The 22,845-nt window shown below is 54.9% G+C and overlaps 8 protein-coding genes across 8 annotated transcripts; 4 read left to right on the top strand and 4 right to left on the bottom strand.

Moving 5' to 3' along the window:
* Positions 1-634: 634 nt before the first annotated feature.
* COP6-0 (Alpha-cuprenene synthase COP6) lies at positions 635-1,857 on the bottom strand (the record flags this gene model as incomplete). Its single annotated transcript, XM_032030149.1, has 3 exons — positions 635-1,025; positions 1,085-1,545; positions 1,636-1,857. The coding sequence occupies 3 exons, from the start codon at positions 1,855-1,857 to the stop codon at positions 635-637; spliced, it is 1,074 nt and encodes a 357-aa protein (XP_031889961.1).
* Positions 1,858-3,680: 1,823 nt separating this feature from the next.
* aclL-2 (Cytochrome P450 monooxygenase aclL) lies at positions 3,681-5,405 on the top strand (the record flags this gene model as incomplete). The annotated part of the gene is made up of 4 exons (XM_032030150.1): positions 3,681-3,848; positions 3,900-3,969; positions 4,035-5,166; positions 5,234-5,405. The coding sequence occupies 4 exons, from the start codon at positions 3,681-3,683 to the stop codon at positions 5,403-5,405; spliced, it is 1,542 nt and encodes a 513-aa protein (XP_031890098.1).
* A 1,997-nt stretch (positions 5,406-7,402) lies between these two features.
* Positions 7,403-7,921, top strand: CGGC5_v012707 (uncharacterized protein; the record flags this gene model as incomplete). Its single annotated transcript, XM_032030151.1, has 1 exon — positions 7,403-7,921. One exon carries the CDS (start codon positions 7,403-7,405, stop codon positions 7,919-7,921), a length of 519 nt encoding a protein of 172 aa, XP_031890056.1.
* A 307-nt stretch (positions 7,922-8,228) lies between these two features.
* Fbxl7 (F-box/LRR-repeat protein 7) lies at positions 8,229-11,186 on the bottom strand (the record flags this gene model as incomplete). The annotated part of the gene is made up of 1 exon (XM_032030152.1): positions 8,229-11,186. The coding sequence occupies one exon, from the start codon at positions 11,184-11,186 to the stop codon at positions 8,229-8,231; it is 2,958 nt and encodes a 985-aa protein (XP_031890099.1).
* Positions 11,187-11,621: 435 nt separating this feature from the next.
* CGGC5_v012705 (uncharacterized protein) lies at positions 11,622-12,684 on the bottom strand (the record flags this gene model as incomplete). Its single annotated transcript, XM_066152741.1, has 3 exons — positions 11,622-11,855; positions 11,937-12,351; positions 12,644-12,684. 3 exons carry the CDS (start codon positions 12,682-12,684, stop codon positions 11,622-11,624), a joined length of 690 nt encoding a protein of 229 aa, XP_066008013.1.
* A 4,475-nt stretch (positions 12,685-17,159) lies between these two features.
* Positions 17,160-17,470, top strand: CGGC5_v012704 (uncharacterized protein; the record flags this gene model as incomplete). Its single annotated transcript, XM_066152740.1, has 2 exons — positions 17,160-17,238; positions 17,295-17,470. The coding sequence occupies 2 exons, from the start codon at positions 17,160-17,162 to the stop codon at positions 17,468-17,470; spliced, it is 255 nt and encodes an 84-aa protein (XP_066008014.1).
* An 857-nt stretch (positions 17,471-18,327) lies between these two features.
* CGGC5_v012703 (uncharacterized protein) lies at positions 18,328-18,654 on the bottom strand (the record flags this gene model as incomplete). Its single annotated transcript, XM_032030154.1, has 1 exon — positions 18,328-18,654. The coding sequence occupies one exon, from the start codon at positions 18,652-18,654 to the stop codon at positions 18,328-18,330; it is 327 nt and encodes a 108-aa protein (XP_031890132.1).
* Positions 18,655-21,431: 2,777 nt separating this feature from the next.
* GHITM (Growth hormone-inducible transmembrane protein) lies at positions 21,432-22,491 on the top strand (the record flags this gene model as incomplete). The annotated part of the gene is made up of 2 exons (XM_032030155.1): positions 21,432-21,952; positions 22,005-22,491. 2 exons carry the CDS (start codon positions 21,432-21,434, stop codon positions 22,489-22,491), a joined length of 1,008 nt encoding a protein of 335 aa, XP_031890101.1.
* Positions 22,492-22,845: the final 354 nt, after the last annotated feature.

Here is a 22,845-nt window from a genome sequence, read left to right as displayed (position 1 = left end):
CATGTGATGAAGTCGATGATATATGTACTCATGCCAAAATGCGAAGTCAAGAAGTCTTGTCGTGGCGTTTAATACCCAGTTTTGATGAGACTTTATGAACTTGAGTGATGAGGCCAATTTAAAGGCGGGATACTGCTCACATGCTGAAGCTTGTTCGAAACAAATCCTCTTTTCAACGCATGTAAGAAAAGAAGACACTGTGTTTCCTGAGATTCGTAAGACTTAGGCATCGGACAATGGATTTCATATGTTATGTTAGTCCTGAGGCTGAAATCAGATTCTAGACACAATTGGAAACTTTGTTGTTGTGCGTACTGCTAACCCTCTGGAATCCATAGTCAAAGTCTCAACTCCAGCCCGCATGTGCGGGCTTTGCCGAAAAGAAACAACAAGGGTTGTCTTGCTTCCATAGGCTGCCTCGAGAGCCTTGTTTCCGATGCACAAAATCGCGGATTCTCCAAGATCTCCCCTCGGCACCACTGGACAGGGATCAAGCATCTTGTAATTCCTTCTAGCAACAGCTAGCAACAATCGACGATGAGCACACGTAGTATTTTTATTTACAGCACAATCTAATGTTCTTCCGACCAAAGCATCCATAACTCCTCACAACCTAGCACAGAAAACGTATCACCTAGGCGCACTGCAGCACACCGACCGCAGGTTTCTCCATGTCACCCGCCCTCTGGCCTCCAAACTCTTCCAGTCCTTTGACAGCCTCCGCCAGCCCACTGACTCCCTCATCCACCAGCTCTTTGACTCCTTCATGTGCCAGCCCAGGGTACACATGAAGCTTGTATCGCTTGGCTGAGAGGTGGAAGAAGATGTAGCCGTTGAAGAACTCGTCCCACTTGAGGGCATACATCGGGTCCGATCTGGTGCGCAGAAGGCCAACCACACGCGAATTCGCCTCGATTGCTTCTGCAACGACGGTTTCGAGCACCGCTAGAGGTTCTCGCTGCTCGCAAACAGCCCGGGTGTTGATGTAGTTGTCTGTCTCGCCAGCGAGGGTCTCCTTGTGGAATCTGTGGCGATGACGATGTGTCAGTAAGCGTGGCAGGTCTGAGGATATGATCATACATACGATAGAATATCATTCGCGTAGTTAATATAAGTCATCATGTCCGGTATTCCTTGCATATACTGTCCGATGTTCGGGCACTGTTCCTTCGGGAAGATGAAGTAGGCATACGCCTCGGGCACTCCACTCCTGTCGCGGACATAGTCGGGCCAGCCGCTTGCCTCTTTGCAGTGCTTCAGACCGTGGAACTCGCCGCGTCTCTCGAGCAACGTGGCATTGACGAATTGTAACGTCGAACACACGATGAAGTTGGCCACTAGAGGTTCGTAGTATTTCGACATGTCATGTAGCACCTCCGCGAAGCGCGACAGAAGAGCGGACGGCTGAGGCTCTCCCTTGTGGAAACGCTCCTGGAAGCCAGCCAGATCATCGTTCCCGGCGTCATCGTCGTCGATGTAGATGGCTAGCCAGGAGTAGATGGCGATGTGTAGTTTTACGGCAAAGGGATGAGTGGGATAGTAGGCCTGAACACATGTAGTTAGTCGTGGGAGTCTGAGTGAATGTCAAACCCGGGGCGAACAGTGCTGGAATCATCGAGGCAAGAAGAAACTTACACAAGCGAGAGTAAGGCCTACGTCGAAGTAACGCTGCGCATATTCAGACTCGTACGGAGCTCCTGAAGTAGCGGCATATTCGAGCATAGCAGCTTCAAGCGCAGGCCGTGTGTTAGGATGTTGAGGCGCTTGGTACTTGAGATCGTGGACGAGTTTTGAGAAAATGACGCCCAGCTTAGGGTTTGCCGCTCCAAGAGCCCTGCTCTCAGTGGAAAGTGCCATCTTTGAAGTTGAACTTGGACTGTCGTGTTGAGGAAATGCGATCTTACAACTTCGAAAAGCAAACATGATCAGATGTACATTACGAATGGCGTGGTTTTAATATCTATCTTCATCAACACTACGTGACTCATGAGCAGTTCTGAATTTAGATCTTTTGACAACTCGCCGCGGCCCGCGGCCTTTTGCCCGGGCTCGTTACCGATGCTTTGTTTCAATCCCCAGAGACTTGAATTGAAGTCAGATCACGATGTTACGTAGCCAATTGGCTTACACGGCCCCGCACCGACGTCGTGGTACGCGTTTAGTTTAGTGTATCATCGCTATTGGCTCATTCTGGCGTCTTCATCCATGGATCTGGTAGCCTGCTTCTTATCTCACGTTCGCCACTTCAAGGAGCTTTTCCACTGCCAACTGGGGCATCGCTTACTGCCTTGTGAACTTAGCACGTTGTCGGTCATGAACCCTAGTATCATGAACCCAAAGCGATGGCGTTGTCGCCATTGGTTACACAGGCTGTCTTCAACATGTCAACTGCCCTCGGCCCGAGCGGGCCGCACCTCGCCTCTTTGCGTGTTTTTACCGCGTTTTCGCTTATCCGTACTGCATTATTGCTCACTGCGCCGCCTTATCTGCATGGAACTCAGGCGGATCTTGGCGCTGTTTCTTGCCTAGTCCGCCCTGTTTCTTGCCTAGTCCGCCCTGTTTCTTGCCTAGTTGCTTATCCCCTTGTCGCTTATTCCCCTGCTACTCACTGCGTCGGGCTCATCTCTCCACACTCAAGCGGGTCTCTTCTCCATTCACTACAACGTCTTCGCGAGCTTACTGCCATGACTGCGCCGCAGGTCGTCAATTGCTTCGCCAAGTTGTCATTGTCGAGACTCGAATATCCGTAGCGGCACGGAAGTTATCAGTGAATTCCGTCTTTTCCCTATCTTGCTACTTGCTGTTCACCTCTCCGCCTCGGTCACGGGTGTCTCTGTGCCGATCAGTGCTACGTCGCGCTTACATGTACTCAGTCTCGGGCCCGAAGCCATCGATCCACTTATCGCTGTGGCCGCCGTAAATCGGCGCTTTTACGAGAACGAGTTATCTCGTCTACCGCCAGACAAGCTTTCTGCAGCGGAGGTCGCCGCGCGCGAGGATGGCAAGGTTGCCTGCGTCTACTAACCCGTTCTCGGCTAAGCGATAGTTTCAAGTCTTGCCTTGATATGCGCGGCCCAGCCTGGACTCGTGGCCGACCCTTCAGGGTCCAAAGTCCCTTTGAGTAGGTTTATGCCGAGTCTTCTTACCGTATTTTATTGAACACGGCAAGTATTGCCTGTGGGGGTAGTACGAGTCAACTCTGCTGTGGACTCTTGTCAGACCTGCATCAAATGTAACGGCAGGCACGGCCAGAATGAGCGGGAAGTTGAGCGCGCGAAGCCGGTGACTACGTGTAAGTGTCTTGGGAGGATTCTAGACCGGCGATTTGCCTCAATTCAGCAGCTGTCGGTGTTGCTGCCCGGCTATGCGGTGCCTTGCCCAACGTATGTTGCCAAGTGACATATGATATTGTGATACAACGCTGAGCAAAACTTAAAATCACAGCCCACATAGGAATAGTCCGGCGGTAAGGGACTTCGGGTGTAAGGCAGTTTCAAGAACTGCGGTCATGTTGAGGACGTTTCGTAGCATCCAGTAAGAGGGTAGACATTACGATAAACGTAGTAAACACGATTCAGCTAGTGCTTCGTCAACCGCAATCATAAAATGACGTCCGTCCTCCTTCGTCAAGACTTGAAGCAAACGAAAGGTACCGCTCGAACACAACAAGCGTCGTCACGATGGACATCAAGGACATCATCGACATCATCGACCAGGCACCGGTCCCGAGATATGTCTTACTTCCCCTCGGGGCCGTAGTGCTCTATGTTGTCTTCAAGGTGGTCTACAACCTATACTTCCATCCCTTGCGCAAGTTCCCTGGCCCTGTGGCAAACAAGCTCAGCATCGTAAGCACCATACTTCAGAGGCTTCTTTGGCTACATCACTGACATTAGTAGATCCCCCATCTGTGGTCAGTGTTCAAAGGAAAGCAATCCTATGAGCTACTCAGACTCCATAGCAAATATGGTCAGTGCCTGATAATCACCATAGCAAAACGCTGCTAGCAATGATTACTGATCGTTGATATCCAGGCCATGTCGTTCGTTACGGACCCAACGAGCTCAGCTTCAGCTCAGCCAAAGCTTGGAAAGACATCTACGGCCCTCGCTCCGGCCACCAACCCTTCACCAAGGGCACCTGGTATGACGGCCTGAGCATCTACGCCGCCCAAGATATCCGCTCCATCATCACCGAGCGTGACCCCGTGAAGCACGCCGCAATGAGCCGCCTGTACGGCGGCGCCTTCTCACGCGGCTTCCTGAACGAGATGGAACCCATGATCATCGACTACATCGACCGCTTCGTCGATTACGTCCGCTCCAAGACCGCTGACGGCGGTACCGTGGACCTGACCTTCGGCTACAGCTCCATGACGTTCGACATCATCGGCGACCTGGCCTTTGGGCAGGACTTTGGCGCCATCGGTTTGGAGGAGCCCCACATATTCATCCGCGAACTCAACGAGTCTTTGGGTTTCACCAGCTTCATGGAGGCTGTGAAGCGCTTCCCGCCTTTGGGACCCATCGGCCGCATCCTCTTTCGCAGCCAGGTCGAGAAGCTCGAAGGCATCGCGCGCAAGGGCGGAGATTTCGCTCTTGATGTCATGAAGAAGCGCGTCGCGGAGCAGGACACCACCACTCGCAAGGACTTCCTGACCAAGGTGCTGCAGCAGCGTGCCGAGTCCAAGATGGACATCTCGGAGATTCAGCTCGCCGCGCAATCGTGGGACTTCATCGGCGCAGGCACTGAGACAACGGCGGCGGTTATGACATCCACGACTTATTATCTTCTGAAGGACAGGGAGCTTCTGGCCCGCATCACAGCCGAGGTGCGTGCTGCTTTCCGTACCAGTGCCGAAATTACGAATGCGTCCGCCGAGAAGCTGGAGCTCCTCCATCGCGTGTGCCTCGAGGGCCTGCGTCTCCCGACGGGAGCGCCGCCCATCTTGCCGCGCCTGGTGCCCAAGGGCGGCGACACGGTCGACGGATATTTCCTGCCCGGAGGCACCCCAGTGACCATCGCCCCGATGGTTGCGGGACTTCACCCTGATAACTTCAAGGACCCGATGGTGTTTAACCCGGACCGATGGTTGGGCAAGGGCGGTGACATCTTGGAAGCCAGCCAGCCCTTTTCGCTTGGTGCCCGCGGATGTGGAGGAAAGCCGTAAGTTTCATGACCCCTCGAGCTACCCGATAGTAAGTGAGACTAATGCCTTGTTTTACAATTTTAGTATCGCCTGGATGGAAGTGCGTGTAACGCTGGCTAAGATGCTCTGGAACTTCGACATGGAACTGGAGAACCCTGACTTGGACTGGATCGGGAAGGATTTCGACAACCTGCCGCAGTACGCTTTGTGGGTCAGGCAAAACTTGAACATCAAGGCCCGGGTGGCTAAGCATTAGAGCCGCCTTCGGTGCAGCTCAGACGAGGGCGCTGAGAGTCAGATTTATTCCTAATCTTGTCTGACGAGTTGATGGAGTGAGAGTGCAGCTGAGTTGGGTGGTGAATGATTTGAGCATAGATCCATGTATACTGAGACGGTAGAAATCAATGAGTGTTCAAGTGCCTTCTTGGGTGAGGTCGAGGATTCCAGTGTTTATATGTCAAGCGGCAATCCGGCGCTAAAAGTGGCATTTTGCTTTCTTGTGAATGACTGCAAGCTCATATGAGAAACTGTAACATTCGGATGTCATAATCAACATATTCTGAGGGGACGTCTGTTAAACCCAGGGCATGTAATGCACCCAAAGGATTTGGAAGCGCTGCCATCACTTTCTCGCGGAAGTTTCTTGGGTCACGGCACTGCTGCGAAGCTTTCAGTTGACGGAAAACGCAGAGGATCACATCAGTCAGCACAGCGTGATACGTTTTTACTCAGAAGTCTCTTACATTGCATAAGCTTTGGTCATAAGACGGGCCATCATGTCGTCGTAGATATATGTTCATCTTTGTCAAGTCTCGAAATATTAATTCTCTCCTTTCTATGCATGAAAGTACTTTCCAATGTCCGTCCTCATAAAATCTTGCCGATGAAGAATCTGGTCTTTTGCTGCGACTGGACTTTCTAGTGGCTGTCTAAAAGATATCTCCGGTTAGCTTGACTTGTAACCCATATGAACTTCAAGCTTACTTCAAACATCTCTCAGGTAAAAATTTAGATTGAACCTGCAAAGTGCATCCACTTGGAGGTTTGAGAACACCCTACACCTCTCCAGATTCTAAGACTATCTCTGTGAAGATTTCCTGCATTCAGCATATACAGCTGCTCTAGACCAATATTTCAAGAATCATTACTAAGCCATTCATCTCTTCAAGCTCTCTCATCAAATTCTGACGATTAAGCTGGCGCAAAAGCGAATGCATGTCACTCTCGAATTGCTAGTTTGGGGTAGTCACCTAAATTTAAATATAAACATAAAAGAGCCACAAGATCTTTCAAGCAAGCTTACAGCTATTATATTGCGCTAGATTTGACTATTTCTCTGCCGTAAAGCACAATGCTTTAGTTAGAGAATACACTTGGGTCGGGATTTTCAGTATTAATAGGCCTCGCCTGAGGAAAGACACTGGCCGGAACTCGGATGATAGCTGTGATTCATGCAAGCTTTGAGCTTCAATCTCGAACCAAGATACATGTTTCTTGACTGAGAGTTGTAAGAAACGGAAATCCACCGCGACAGATTTGGTGTGTTAAAGTACTTCATGAGGGACTGGCCTTCTAGCTATCTTGCTCCTTAATCTAACAGGCCTTTCAGCGAACCTAGCTCTATAAGGCGTCACGTAACTACCTGCACATCCTTCTCCCTGCTCCCCAGTCTCATCGCTCCTAATCGTGCAGATTTTCTGTATTAGAATCTATATCGTAGGTCTTCATTCGCAGCCTGTCTTATTTTAGAGCCACCTCATCAACAGCTTCTTCAGTAATGGCCGCACCTGAGGCTTGAGGTTCGCAGCTCTCAGCCCATCATCAAGCTCCAACCACCAAACGCCCCAAGCTCCCTCCCACCTTCCCGCGCACCCCACAACCTTAAGCCCACCTAGCCGGTCCGCACAGACCAACCTAACACCCAAGCACCTGGCACTAGCACCAACACGGCCCCCCGCAGGCCGCCGCTCCTCCTACTGGGCTGACCCGCCAGCCAGGCAATGACATCAACACGAGACCTCCAAAAATATGCCATCTTAGACACAGGCGGCGCGCCACCATACTTCGCCAGCTAAACCGTGTCACGAGCAGACCTAAAATTCCTTCATCCTAAGAATCTGACGTTCTTTCACCACATCTTCCCCAGATCTGCAATCTCTCCATTATACAAAAAGCCCACCTGTTCCACAACCGACATCTCCTAGACCTAACCCTCACTCACCCTTACAATCGAAAACCTCAACAACCACAACCATGACAATCCCAACCCCATACTACCACCTCTTCACCCTCCTCGACCCCCTAATCGCCCTCTGGGGCACATCCCTCTTTCTCCTCTCCCCCAAAACCGTAACATCCTCCTACCTCCCGCCCTCCCACAACCCAATCGACCCCTCCATCGCCCACCCGGCCGCCGCCCTCTCCATCTCCACGCCCTCCCTCGCCGCCTCCCTGCGCGAGTACTCCCTGCCCCTGCACGCCCAGATCGCGGGGCACCTCCTCTCCAACGCGCTCCTCTCCGCCGTCCTGCTCCGCGCCACCTCCGACATCAAGGTGTGGCGCGTCTACCAGCTCTCGCTCTTCCTCGTCGACGCGTTCCTGCTGTACGGCACGTTTGCGTCGTATGCGCTGCAGGGCAGGCTGAACCCGTTCACGACATGGCGGGTGGAGGATTGGGGCGCGGTGGCCATCACGATGCTGGCGGGCGTGACGAGGCTTGCGTTCCTGGTAGGGGTGGGATTTCCGAAGCAGCAGAGGGCCAAGAGGGCGTGATCTGATGGGCGTATCAAAAATTAACAACGTTCAGAGGAATTTGTGGTGACAGCGATGGGTGCTTTTATTGAGAGTCAAATGAACAGGGTATCACCTTATCCAGTCTATCCTCGGCCATACCAGCCGTCACTCCCAATGATTCCAAACATGATACCCAAATATGTAATCCGTAGCCCAGTCAAACTCGCAGCTATGATAAAGTCCTTCTCTATGCAAACCGACAATGAAAAACCTCTACACGAGCCACATCGTACAAACATCTCTCATAAATCATCATGGAAGCCTGACCCCCCTGTCGCAAACCAAATTATCGAAGACCGAATACCCCCTTCTCCACAATGAAGCGAACTGGCTTCCTTGCCCGACGGCGGATGCTCAGCGCGTGCGGCCGTCCTCCGAGACCGACATGGTTCGTCGTCGGTTTCGGGCTTGACAGCGGGAGAGGGACCTGACCGGGAGACAAGCCGTTGCCACCACGCTCGTCAAATCCCCACCTCATCACGCCTCCGCTGCGGATCCAGTGTTCGAGGTTCCTGCACTGACTGACATCAACCCATTGTATCCTGCTACAGCCCTCGAGTAAGTTCTCCACGCCGGCGCCGGTGACGCGGACGCAGCCACGGACTGAGATACCCTCGAGCTCGTTGAGATGAAGAGCTACAGACTGTAGACTGGCATCGGAGACGGCGCTGCCGCAAAAGGCGAGGCGAAGCTCGCGGAGATTCGGCAGGCCGAGAGCCACAACTTCTGTGGCGGTGTCTGAAAGTGCACAGCAGAAGGAAAGGTCCAGGTGTGTAAGGTTCTTGGCAGCGCCAACAAGAGCGACGATGGCGTTGTCGGAAAGATAAGTACAGTCAGCCAAGCACAAACGCGACAGGTTCAGGAACCGGAAGGGCGCCCATGACTGAAAACCGGCGTCCGTGATGGATGTGCACCGTGTAAGCGACAGAGACTCTATGCGGTTGGACGCATGAGCTGCCATGTGTGCCATTGACCTATCAGTGATGTGCTTGCAATATGATAGATTGAGATGCTTCAATTTGGGGCAGCCAATGATCGTCCCTGGCTTCGGGATGTTGGCTGGCCGTGGCGCTTGTTGGGCCACGACGGCCTTCGGAGGCTTCGCCTTTGCGTTGGAACTGGAGATGACGACCTGTTTGCTGGCCGGCGGCGGTGGTGGGGGCTCGGGAACAACCCAGCCAACGACACGCGCAAGTAGGTTGTCGCCAACCTTGCGACAGTTACTCCAATCAACCTCCTGGAGGTCCTTTGCATTTTCGGCCATGTCCAGAATCTGGTTAGCAGAGACATCCCAAACGGACCGCATTCTCCACCGCTTCACGTTACGGCCGCAACTCTCCCAAAGACAACGGAACCCATCGTCGGTAATATGGAAGCAGTTGCTAATGTCAATGGTCTCGGGCCGTGTTCCGACAAAGGGGCCGATCGAGGTTTTGATGGCCATATCGGTGACACGTCTGTTATACTCTGATAAATCCAAGTCCAGGCACACCTCGGGATGTGTCGTAAGGAGCTTGCGCCAATGACTAGAGATGAGGCGTGCACGCATGAGCTCGGCGATGTCCAAAAACCGGAAAACAGCGACGAGCATGTCGTCGGGTAGCGCAGGGGTTTGCGCCGGATGCGGTCGCCGAGGGAGCGTTCGAGCTCGCTTAACAGGCACCTGGACCTCCGAGTCGGGAGGTGACTGGGGCACGGAGAAACGAAGGGGTGTTGAGTCGAGCTGGTGTACCCGGAAGCCGTTCACCCCTGTAGGCGACGACGTATCGGATTGCGGGGTAGGAGGGGCCAGGGAGTTGCGTCGCCTATTCCGCATATTCTCCATGTCCACGCTCAGAAACGGATCGGGGTCCTTCGGCTCCATTGTGTCGTCGTCTTTCGTAGGAGATGCCGGTTTGGATGGGGTTGTAAAGGCGATGTGGGGAAGAGCCTTTGGCGTCGTCGGGGTAGGAGGGTCTGACTTGCTGGTCCTTTCTCTGGGGTCTGCGTCCGCCATCTCAACATCATCGTCCGACTTCTTGTATCTCTTCCGTGCCGTCTCTTCCACTTGCGACTTGATATCCGGCGGGCATCGGCTCCATAGTTTATCCAATGCATCCCCCGGGATCATTAAACATTCAACCGTCGTAATCGCCCTAACAGTGGCCGTGCGCCCCTCTGACAGACCAAGACTTGCCACCTCTCCAAAGTATTGGCCAGCTTTCAGCCTCGGACGTATGTACGACGCCCGCGTTAGCTTCTTGAACGGTTCGTGGGGGCTAGGTGCCTCGTGTATGACTTCAGCCTCGCCACGAACGATGAAGAATATCTCATTGCCAGCGGAGCCTTGTTGGATGATATCCGTGAAAGGTGCATAAGTCTTCGGCTGAGCACTCAAGCCGAGGAAGTGCAGGATGTCTGGGGGTAATGTCGAGAAAAGCGGGAGCTCTTTCAGGGTTTTGCGTACGTTAACGAAACCGCTTCCGAGCGCGCTCCCGGCTGCAGGATCCTCAATGGCTCCTGGACTGGGCGACTTCCTCTTTTTCGAGTTGACGACCGTTCCCTCCTTGATTGTGCCAACTTCGCCTGTCGAAACTTCACCCGGCGCCGGCTCTCGCAGCCCGTTGATGTGCGAAGACGGGCTTTTCAAGGGCTGGCCGCCTTCTTGCCGTTTCTTCTTGAGAATGTTTAATCGTTCTTGGGCTTCCTGGCGAATTGCCTTTTCCATGTCGGGGAACTTTGGCAACTCAGCCTGGAGATCCTCCTTCTTAAGGACCACGAGAAGACATTTTGTCCTAGCAATGATGGTTGCAGTGCGGGGGATATTCATAAGCACTCCAATCTCACCAAAGAAGGCACCGGGTTTGAGTTCAGCATAGATGGCCTCGCCATCTCGGGAAGTAACTGCCACAACACCTCGCACCAACCAGTACATTGCCCGAGCGTCATCGCCTTCTGTTAGGATGTGGTCCTGTGCTGCGTGAACCTGCGGTCGCATATGATTACCGATCGCAGCCAGGAACTCTTCTGGTGCGGAGACAAACAGAGGGAACGATCTGATGCGGTCGACCAGATCAAGCGGCATATCCCGGATGGTCGAGGCGGTCAATGGAGATGGGCGCATGGGCCGGGTAGGGTTCGAGTCTGAATTGAAGGACCTAAGAAGGGAAAGGGAGTCAGGCAGCCCGCCTGGACCAGCGGCACCAGCGCCATGAGCCAGAGCCCGGTAGGGCGATGGTGATGTCGGGGAGCGATTCCGCCTCATGGTCCGGGAGGGATGCCGCGTGCGTGGTCGTGTCGACGCCAGGTTTCCGGTGTGCCTTGCCGGCTAAGCTCTCCACCCCAGTGGCAGGGCAGAGGGCCAAAGCTTCTAACAGGGCTTCGCCAATGCACACCCAAGCTGTCGCCTGTGCTTCGCGAGGCGTTCGGAGGGAGAAGTCCTCCTTGCCCGTGTGCGGTGTCGTCGCTGGTTTGTAGTTGTTCTAGTTCACAGTCGTCGATTGGACCCCGGAAATGACGTTCGTTGCCGCTGCGGGACGGTTTGATGGTATGTTCTGCGAACGAGGTATGTCGATATTTACAGATGGCGTCGTGATACCCGAGGAATTATGTACGTTTCGTTTGGGGCGTTTATTGTTTCTTCTCGCGGCGGTGGGGGAGCACACGTCGGGCGTGGCTTGCGGCGGGGCGTTTGGAAGCTCTAGATCTGAGGGTCGGGGATGTTGACGACACAGAGTGTCGCAGATCCTATCACACGAGACCGCTGCTCGGAGGGAGGATTGTTCGACAGCGATTGACTGAAAAGTCGGACTGACGACGTCTTCTTGGTGGCGGCAAAAGTACCACGAGCTCGTTGCATGGAGGCAGCGACGGAGGAGTCGTGGCCACTGGGCGTCGGATTCGCGGAGAGCTTGTTGGAGCGGCGTGGTTCCGTCTGCGGAAAAAAGACAAGACACTGTTAGTTTGCGATGCCGTGATGCCGTGAAGCAACCGGACGAGGCCATTCGGGGCTTACCAAAATGTATGGCGAAGAGCCAGAAGTCGTTTCTCGGTGTATGCTTCCTTGATCAATGGAGCAGAGCTGCCGTCGCGTGTGTTTCGGCTGGCCGCAACGAGCGGAAAAGGAATGGCGAAGGCGGTGGCACGAAAGCTGCTGGGGTGGCTGTCGCGGAGTCGGAGGCGACAAACAGAGGCGGCGGAAGCGGACGGTGTCGACCACAACGCAAGCCGTTTTCGAGGCGGTGGTGGACAAGCAATTGGAGCTGGTGATAGTCCAGCGGCGATGGGACAGGGCGATGAAGAAGAAGGGAAGAAGCCGTGACGGAGGAAGAGGCGGTCGTGACTGGGAAGGGAACTGGCCTGGGGCGACCGGGACGAGGAAGGTGGTGGTTGTAGGGTAGTGGTGGTGGAGGAGGACTGCAGTGTGCTTGCTGGTGGTGGGACGTGAGCGCAGTGGGCGGGCGTGGACGTGGGCGTGGGCGTGGGCGTGGGACTCTGGACGTGGGACGGGGACGTGGGGAAAGATTCCTTCACGTTTCTCGCAAGCGCAGGGTGCAGGAGCAGGAGGCACTGGAAGTGCAAGTGCGGCAGGTGCAGTGCAGGTGCGTCGCAAGGGCAGGGACTAGTAAAGTTCCAGAAGAGGAGACCCAGCGACGCCTACCAGGTAGACAGCGGGAGCAGTACCGGGCAGGTACAGTCCAGAGTACCTACCTACCTTACTACCTAACCCGGTACGGGCACTGCCTGCCCTGCCTGCCTTCCATTGTTACTAAAAACTGAAGGAGCGATTGCCAGAGAAGCAAGAACAGCCGCCAGAAACAGAAGCAGCGACGCAATGGATGTGGAGATGCCAGCTGCCCTGCCCTGCATCGCTCTTGCCTTCAGTTGCCGTAGGCTAATCAAGTAGACAAGAGGTACTAGAAGGCGTGCAAAACAGACAGCAGGTACGAGAGCCTGCTAAGGAAACCGCCAACGGGAGGCCCTGCAAGCTTGACAGCCCAAGGGTCACCTCCCTCCTGTCTCTCTTGCCCTTTCCCTTTTCCTTTTCCCACTCATACACCTTCCAACCTTCCAGCGTACCTACCACGCGCACTGCACCTGCGCCAGCACCACGACAATGACGCTTGGATAGTGGGGCTCGGCCGACGGGGAAGGTACCGACAACGTACCGGGCTACGGTGCACGGGCACAGGGGAAGCCTGTCTCAGGGGTTGCGAGCGCGTCACTGGCAGGGAAAAGGGACCTGCGAGTGACTGAAAGCCAAAGCTTAAACTTCCAGCGAGGAGGGCGACTTGCCCTTGGGCTTCAAACCCCTCCTCCTCCTCAGCTTCGTGGTGGTGGTGGTAATGGCGGTGGTGGTGGCGGCCGGTGAGAGATGAAGTTCTCGATTCTGGTACCACCTTTAGTAGCGGCTACTAAACAAATCCTAAGGGCCGTAAAATGTTTCTTCGTCGGCATCATGGAATCCAATCAAGGTAGTGGGGAGAAAGGAGCTTACCTATTCTTGCAAGTATTTTGCCTCTATTGTTTGGTAGTGTCTGTATACCTTTCACGTACGTACGTATTACCACATTTCCACGTCCCAAACCCTGGATGCGTTCCCAGCCGGGGTCCCCCAGGACTTGCGAGGGACATGCGACAGACAAATTGCAGCAACGCCAACTCCATGCCGCGTACGGAGTACAACAGACTGGGTGGTGACAAACACATGGTACCGCTGCTGCTGCTGGTGGAGGGCAGGCGATGCACCTTCAAAGCTTGCCAGACGGTGACGCTCGTCGGCCGCCATCATTTGCGTAGCGAGCCAACCTTTACTTTGCTAGCCAGGAAGTCTACTGCGGTGCGAGGCTCCAGAGACGAGGAGACGATCGCGATGAACTGCGCACAAATGGTGGTATCCGCCGAGCATTTCATCCAGATTGCGAGGCTCAAGTCGGCCAGGTCACCAGACTTTCAGCCCAACCTCGTGAGACGTTAGTCTAGGGCTGGCTGATGGCGACAGCAACAGTAAGATGCGACTTGAATCTGCGCACTGCTCCGGTCGCCGGTGTGACGTGCGAGCATGAATAAGGTAGCGCAAGCTAGGCCACCAACCTTCCCGTCTGCTGCTAGACTGGCCGCTGGACCCCTAGCTAGAGGCAGCTTGAGGGAGCTAATGGCAGGGGAGCCGGAGAAAAACAAATCAAAGGGGTGATTAGCCGTCCGTTTCTTTGTTCTCTGCGGCTTCTGGACGCTGCTTCCATGCTGGCTTCCATTTCGACTTCGACTTCCATATCGAATTGTTCCAAACAGCTTCGATCGAGCCTTCGGTCTGGATCCAACCGCCTCTCTGTGCCAATGTCAACCTCCGCCACTCCGCCCGGCCGTACGGTATCAAAAGTTCAAAACTCACCTTTGACTTTCCTCCCACAGGTTCATCTGCTTCCCATCCCACGTCCCACATCTCAAATCGCACACTCATGCGATCTGCAGCGGTGGGCGGGCGACGACTGGAGCTTCTAGAAGCCTGCACACTGGCAGTGGCGCCCATTGCCGAGCGCTGCCGACTCTTGCCACGGCACATGGTAAACTAACATCGTCAGGGTGAGGGCAATGTATAAGTAAAGACGTGGAAGCAGAGTCGAAGCCAGAATTGGACCGCAACCTTTTTCATCTGGTGGCCACCGGTTGGGCTTTGAGACGAAAGGCAAATCAAGTCGTGCGACCCTAGCGATTTGACCCAAACAACGCTCGCATCATTTGGGCGTGGTCTGTAGACGGCCGAGGGCGGACGAGACAGACTGGAAAGAAGAGGAGCGTGCAGCGGCGAATAACGAAAACGATGGCAACGGCGACAATCTGCACATCTGTGAGCGTTTCGTACCAGGAAAAGATTTCCCCCATCTCCCCTGTGCCTGGGTACCTAGGCATTTGTCTCCCTCATCTCCCCAAGGCGCTTCAGGAACCAGCCATCAACCAGACTCCAGTCTGAGGTCACCTCTCCTCGTCTTTCCCAGGTAAGCCCAGCCTGCAGAGGCCGGGACCAGAAGCGCATGTGTGAGTGGAGCGCCATCTCACCGTGTGTCTCAGACTTGCAGGCTGGGGCCCCTGGCTCATCGGGGCCGAAAGAGCGAGCACGGGGCACGAGACGATCCCGAAAGGCGACGGTCCATTGAAGCGGCCAGTCCACAGCGGATGGAGGAGAGGGTGCACCCGGCTAACCATGTCGCTGCTGGCGATGAAGCTGGGGGATGGTGGCCCAGGGGAGGGGCAAGGCACCGGCTGATGGGAGGGAGGGATGTGTGGAAGGGCCGTGGAAGGGCCATGGAAGCCCTCTAGAAGGCGGAAGGAATTGGAAAGACGGAGGAATAGCTGTGCCGCCCATCGCTGCAGCCCGCTGACCTAAAGCGTTCGACGGGCGAATTGAGTTGACGAAGGGCAACCCATTCCCTACACCTCAGGTAGGTAGCTTTCGAAACCACATGCAAGGAAGAGTTCGCGGCATCGAGATTTCGGTAGTTGGCTCAAGAGGGAAAGTTGCAAATTGCGTCTTGTTTTGCATTGCAGTCCGGCAATTGCCATGTGGTCTCATGGGAAGGGCCTGTCTTTTTTGCAGATTGCCGGCGAGGACAAGGACAATGAAGGAAGATCCAATGGAAGGGGCGTTTGATGGTGGGTTGCTCGCGACTGCCACATGGCCACGCGATCCTTCCCAATGATAAGTTGCCTCCAATAGGTAAGAAGAGAAGGCAGGCGCACACCCATCCATTACTGCCTTCCCAGGATAAGGTACTTTGAATATGGCAAGAGAAGGAGAGATACGTAGTGTGAAGAGGAAGGAAGTAAATGACTTTACTTAGGATAGCAGGAAGCAGCCACGCACCGTTGAACCTTCCACTGGGCGACACGCTGCAATCTGCCTTCCATCCCACGCCTCAATCTGCGCTGGTGCGGGTCTTGGCAAAACGCTCTTGCCCCGGCCGTTGTCAGGTTTTTTCTTTGTTCTTTCCTCCCGTCAACGTCTGCAGCCGCACCCGCGCCGCTGATGCACCTGCTCACCCGTATCCTTGGGCTGCGTTTTCTTTTCTTTTTGGTCTCGTCTTTTCTTTCTTTGCTTCCTTTTTTTTCCTGTCAGAAGCGCGTCCCCTACACCCACACACACGAAAACCATATCCACACGCCCCGGCTTCAATTGGTTTTCCAACATCACGGCCGGCCCGAAAAGCCAAACGTTGAGGCCCCGAAGGCTTTGACGAGCTTCGTATTCCCAAGTCCGACTGTTTCGCTTCCGGTCTGCCAATAATCGACCTCGGTTTGCCTTTGGACCCAACCCAAGGTCTTCGACATGATTCATCTCTCATCGCTTGCCCTCATACATCAGCCAATGTAACACCGTAGCCACGCGGCTCTGTGGCCACACTTTCAGAGTGGACGAACTTGAGGCAGCGATCAAGTCGCTGGAATCTGTTCTCAGCCCAATGGTCGGATCACCTGCTGCTCCCAGAGACGCAAACACCACAAAGAATCTTTACTTAGACTTCTACGTGGTGAAACATATCTCCCATGCCCTTGGAACGCGACCAGGAACACCTTTTGGGCACCAACTGCAGTAGAATCATGAACGACGGACGCAGCTTCCAACCACACGCGACTGCTCGCATAAACCGACGGGACACTTTGGGCAACATGCACCCTTTTCCTCGTGGCGGCATAACTGACCGTCGGTCACCGGTCGAACACCGCAATCCGATAATTCTACCGCAGACCGGTGCAGTTCTCACACACGCCGCCCAGCTCCCGCAATCTAACCGCCGTCGCGATTTTTTATCCTTTCCACCACGTGTCGACGAGATTCTAACATCCTTCTAGAAGCCGCACAGAACACTTCACAAGACTTCACAATCAACGCTTCGCTCAGGGTCGCACCATGCACTGTCCCTGACCGCTGTCGCTTTCGTTTCCCTATAGGTGCCTAGCCCTAACAATAGTGCCGGCCGTCAACCGGACACTACCAAGTGCACGCTGGCTTTTGAGCCCTCGGGCATGGGACTTGATCGATCATTCTAGCTCCAGTATCATGAACCCCGCAGCTGCCATAGGAGCCAGCAACGAGAGCAAGCTTTCATGAATGGGGCATCCCTGACCTTCACGTGCCGGCTACGATGTCGAATCGCAGCAATCCTGACCGCACTCGCACGTTGACCTCAATCTCATCGACATATCGGCGGTGCAGTGTTTCAAGATTCGGTTTGCGCGGCCCATGCTCCCTTCCCGTACTCGGCACCCGCTCAATCCGACGAAGTTAGAGCTGAAGCGCATATTATTGAGGACACTTTTTGGTATATCAACATTCGTCTGCAATGTTCTGGCCGGGCTGTCGCGCTGATCAGCCCAGGACCGACCTGCTCCATCGATGTTCCCAGTACGGACCGGCTGACACCTGGCACACGAGCCTTTGAGAAAGACTTCTTGGTGACAAACTCATCGTGGATTCGTCCGCCGCGTCCCATTGTCATCTCTACATCTTCATCTTCGACAGTGTTTTCTGAGACCAGCAAACTCAAGGTCTAGGAAGCGTGCCGGCTTTCCTGCCCGGGCAGCTAGGCCTTCTGCTCGGTCGGAGAGGCTGGCTGGACTGAAGCCCCCGATGAGCTGGCGCTTTTCCATGGTTAGCTTTCGACTGTGAGGTTGTAGCCAGTTTCACCATCAGTACGATTACGAGCTTGAGAAAAACCACCTTCTCCCACGAAGGTTCACTTGCAACTGGGAAAATTGCATGACAACCAATTGTTGCACGTGTTGAATTAAAGATTAATAAACTGGCAGCTGCTCGACATCCCCACCCCAATTTACCGTCAGCTTGGTTTGACGATTATCTTGAATAGCCGCGGCAACGTGCCGCCACGTTTGCACCAACGAACTGCAGGCCCGGGTATGCTTGAACCCCTATGGTGCTGGCTGTTGATGCACAGCAAAGTTATCTTCCGTCATGGTTTGGCCTCTCTTGCTTCTCTCTGCAACCTCACGCGACCGGCTGGCTGTGGTCCAAAAGGGGCAGTTGTTTCGACACGTCCGTCGCGGTATACGCGCATCCCACGGGCGCGAATCCTTGAGCCCGTTGTCGGTCTCTAGTCATGGCCCGCCGGAGGGTTAGGTACACCCTGGACCACCTCTGCCAGTGGCTTGCCCGAGGTTGCATTGCCGACACCGCGATACCATCCAGTCGGATGATTCGTTGTGTCTCGACGCGACGGCTGGGGCCCACAATGACGAGGTCGTCTTCCGGAGCGAATCTCCACGGCGATGGTCCCCGTCGATAACCAGGGTCGTAGACCGGTGCACCGGCCCATGCCCCACCCGGTAGTCCGATGTGGATACCAGGGGCCGGAGTGGTGATCGTCGCCGGGAAAGTGTCCCAGGGCTCCATTTCAGATGCCACAGAGACCTTGTGTGCAGTCAAGACCCTTCCCAGTATTGCAGCAGATGGAGCCGTTGGCGCAGAAGCACGCTCGGCCATCCTTTGGCACTTCCTGCTCATTGAAGATCGCCTTGAGCGAGGCAGTGAGTTCCTCCGAGTCGATCGCGGAAGCTTGCGCTTTGCTGGCTGATGGCTTTGTCTGCACTGGTGTAGCGGCAGCTTCGACCGCAGAGCTTCCACTGCCTTCGACGGCGATGGGGTGTTGTTCAGTATCCACGGGCATGGCCAGTGCAGTGACAGCCAGCATGGCGACAGAGATGGGAGCTGTGACCTTCATGTTGATGGTTGTGGTTTGTTGTTATCGGGAGAGGGTATGTTGCGGAGCGTGTGCTAATGTCGGATACAGAGGAAGAGGTTGTGATTTATGTCTGAGATTGTTGCGATGGATCGTGATGAGAGTAGTTGCGACAGGCCGAAGTGTTATAGACTTGCGAGCGAACGGTCGTCCGGACGAAGAGCCGGACTTGGTCGTGTTCTTGAACGAATTTGACTTGCATGCAGCAAAGAATGGCCAAGGACCTAACGAGCGCCGTTGGGGGTTGGCGGGAATCACCAGGGGCCACCTAAAAAGCCACAAACCGAAGCGTGAAACGAGTGCTGCACACAAAGACGGGAAGGAAAAAGAAAGGTCGGTTGGTGCAGGCGACTTTTCTACTTCTGGTTCTTGGGTCGTCGAAGGAGGATCTTATGTTCAATTAATATGCACTCGTACGGCTATGAATACACAGCACGCGAGCAACCAACGCGCCCCCCTCTCCCGACGATCCTGGCATATTGCCATCCACAACACGGGGTCCGAATCAGGAATCAGGGAAGAAAGGGATTCTGCAGGACTGGTCTTACTGATGATGTTACGTCGCATCCGGCGCGAAAAAAACATAAGAAAAGCAGCAGGCGACGCAGAGCAAAAACATCCGAAGCCTGAGAAAACGAGACGACAGGCGTTGGGGGTGGGAGGGGGCCCGGCTCGGTCGTTCGTTTGATGCTGCGACCCGTGCGGGGCGGAGGCGCGATAATGGGGCCGTTAAACCACCCCCAAGGGAAGGTAGCTCGGGCGCTACCTAAGCTTACACTTTGGAGATTCATGCAGGTTCACTGTCCGATGGCCCTTTCGTCGCAGCGCTGTTGGCGCTATTGGAAGATCATTGAGCGGGCATTACAGAGAGAGGCACAGAGGGCGGAGTTGGGGGTTGGGGGGGACAGCCCCGATGCGGAACAGGGCCTTGTTGGTGCTGTGCAGATCAGCCCCGGCAAGGTCCAAGGCACAATTCCAATGGGTTCGAGTCAGTCCTGCGGAGAGTGTGAAGTCATTGTGGTTTTCCCCGCGGACAAAAAGTGCGATGGGAATTGATGCAGAGCAAGTTGGACGTCAGACCTAGCGAAGGGTTGTTCCAAGTCTCAAACTCGAAAGATTTGCGTTGGAGGCTGAAGAAAGAATGTTAAAGCCCACTTCCCGCCCTGGAACCGTCGTGAACCGAGGGCGATCATGTGTCGCAACAACGGCACTCCCAAACAGAACGGCTTCACAACCGGCGGGCGGAGTGGTCCAGTGGTGTTGGTGCTGGCTGGGTTACAGTCGAACTGGGCGCCGTAACGCTGATTTTAGCTCGTGTGGAGTGCAGCAGCGCCCTTTGCCGTTTGTGGGTTGACGCGGGAATGACGTTGAAGATCGCGAAGATTGGGCCTGGCGACCATTGGCTTAGTCTTTTGCAACGCCAGACGGCCGAAGTTGCTGAGTCGACTACGGGATGGGGTTTCTTAGTGGACGGTTCCTGGTGTTCGGAGGGTGGTCTCCCGCCGTGATAGGGCCGAGTTTAAAATTTGCAATTGCTGTGGGTGGTGGTATTATTGGTTATTCATGGCTGCTGGCAGGTTTGCGACTCGTCCGATGTTCTTTTTCTTTCGTTACCAGTTACGTTTTTGCTTGGTGGTTCGTGATTACTGACGAGCCGGCCGGCGTAATTTGCGCCCATTACACCGGACCACCGAGATTACTGCGCGACGGGAATCTACAGAAAAAAAAGGATCGGTCGGCACACCTTGGGACGGTTGAGATGAGGCAGGATCAATCCCAAGAAGCCGTTGAGCCGTCCAGACTGAAGCTGCCTCGGGGCGCTCGATTGGGGTAGCAGGGCGCTTTTGCGACACTGGTGGCTTTTCTCACTGGTGGCTTTTCTTTACACGGCATGTCTAGGGTGGCTTTCATTTTGCTTAGGTCTGTCTAGTCTTTCCGAGGTTAGGACGGGGTGACAGGTCTTCTAGGCGTGGGTTAGGCTCAGAAGGTGGCGGTGCTATGGTTCAGGTGGTTGTTGGAGATTTGAAAGGGGGGGGGGGGAGAGAAAGGACTTTTGTGGTGATTTGTGTTCGCGATGGGATGGTTTGGAATTGTGAGTTTTTTGTGATGGTGGCTGATGAGTGGGACGATGAGAATGGGGATTCGGATGCTCAGTCAGCTGTGCTGCTATGATGTGGTTCCGTCATAAGTGCTGGCTTTCTGAAGGAATACGGAGTCGCGTGGAATCTTTACGGAATGTTGATGCCGTTGGGTTATGTAAGGCAGTCAGTCCTCAATCAGCCTCAATTTTTCTAAGGTTTCTATTTTCGGATCGAGAGCGACGAGATGCTTTTCGTGGTCCAGACATCACGATGTTCGCCATCACTCCCGGGAAGCAGTGCTGCCAGCTGTCATTGCTGAGTCACCCGATGTGCCAGCTGGCCTGCAAACTCCAAAATCCGCTTGCGACCGGTCGGAGTTAATGCGAGGAATCCCGCTGCACCGCGCAGAAAGTACGGGAAATTCCACCACCTTCTCTCCGAACCACTCACATGACCAGAAAAAAGCTTTAGCTAAGCAGAATCACCGCCCCGGGAAGGCACCCGAGCTTTTCCATCCGCCTTCCACGCCGCAGAGCATAGAAACGTCATTCGTCATTGCCTCCGACGGCGACAGACTCCCATCGTCAACCTCTTTTTAACATCCTCACCCCTCGAGGACCTTCTCTTTTGTATCTACCCGCTACACCGCACACACACACACACACACATCCAGCAAAGATGTCCTTCAGCATGGCAATCCGCCAAGCGCCCCCGCGCCTGGCGCAGCGCATCCCCCAGCTCACCCGAGCCATCCACACAACCCCCAAGACGCCCCTCACCAGGAGGACAGCGACGAGCGCGACGACCTCGACCTTCTTCACCGCCCGCAATGCCTTCCGCAACTCCGCCCGCGGCTATATGCAACAGGCGACCCCCGTCCAGGGCGAGAAGGCCTCGCCGCTGCGCAAGATGCTCGTTGGCGGCGCCATCTTCGGCGGCACCCTGGTGGCCATCAACGCCGTCTTCAACCGCGAGACGAGGGACGACGGCGGCATGCCCGTCTACGAGCGCGAGTACCTCAACGACACCTTCCTGCACACCGGTCTGGGCGTCGGCATCATTGCGCTGTCCGCGAGGCAGATGATCCAGAGCGGGTTCGTCTACCGCCTGATGGTCACGAACCCGTGGGTTGTCGGACTCGGTGGTCTGGCGTTGAGCTTCGGTACGATGTACGGCACTCGTGCTATCTCTCCTGACAAGTAAGTCGCACCTTCCTCGAGAATTAGCAGAGCAGTGACTGACGATACGCAGCTACATCCCCAAGTACGCCATGTGGACGGCCTTCAACGCAACCCAGGCCGCCATGATCGCCCCGCTCCTGACGATGGTCCCCGGTGCCCTCCTCGCCCGCGCCGGCCTATACACCGTCGCCATGATGGGATCCCTCTCCATCGTCGGCGCCACTGCTAAGCAGGACAAGTACCTCTATATCGGCGGACCCCTCCTGGCCGGCCTCGGCGTCGTCATCGCCTCCAGCTTCGCGCCCATGATCCTGCCCGCCACTGCCATCCGCACGCTCGCCATCACCGAGAGCATCTCGCTCTACGGCGGTCTCGCCGTCTTTGGCGGCTTCACCCTTTACGACGTCCAGAAGATCCTGCACCACGCCCGCCTGGCGGAGCGCGGTGTCATCCGCAAGGATGCCGTCAACGAGAGTATTGCGCTCGAGCTTGACTTTATCAACATCTTTGTGAGGATGGTGCAGATTCTGATGATGCAGAACAACCGCAGGAAGTAGGCGAGGAAGTTGAAGGTTGGAGGAGTGTAAGATGGTGAACCTACCTACACAGGGGACGGTAGTGGTTGTTTAAAAATATCCCGCAGCAGAAAAGGCTATCATTCTCTTCTCTGCTGCAAAAGTTCTAGGACAGAGGCGACGAAACCCCTCTCATGATAACAGCTCCGAAGACGTCATTGGGCGAGGAGCTGGCGTTTGTACAACTACCAATCAATAAAAATTTGATAACTTGACAATGGAGTGTACACGTTGGCGTTTCATGATGGTGATGAATGGCCGTAGCATTCAGCAGATGACTCCGCAAGGCGACTTTGCCAACCCTCATATGACCCAGGGCATATCGACAGAACGCTC

Source organism: Colletotrichum fructicola, assembly GCF_000319635.2.
Source record: "Colletotrichum fructicola Nara gc5 chromosome Unknown KSG_Nara_v1_contig07, whole genome shotgun sequence".
Lineage (NCBI taxonomy): Eukaryota > Fungi > Ascomycota > Sordariomycetes > Glomerellales > Glomerellaceae > Colletotrichum > Colletotrichum fructicola.
This window is presented reverse-complemented; position numbering and strand designations above follow the sequence as displayed.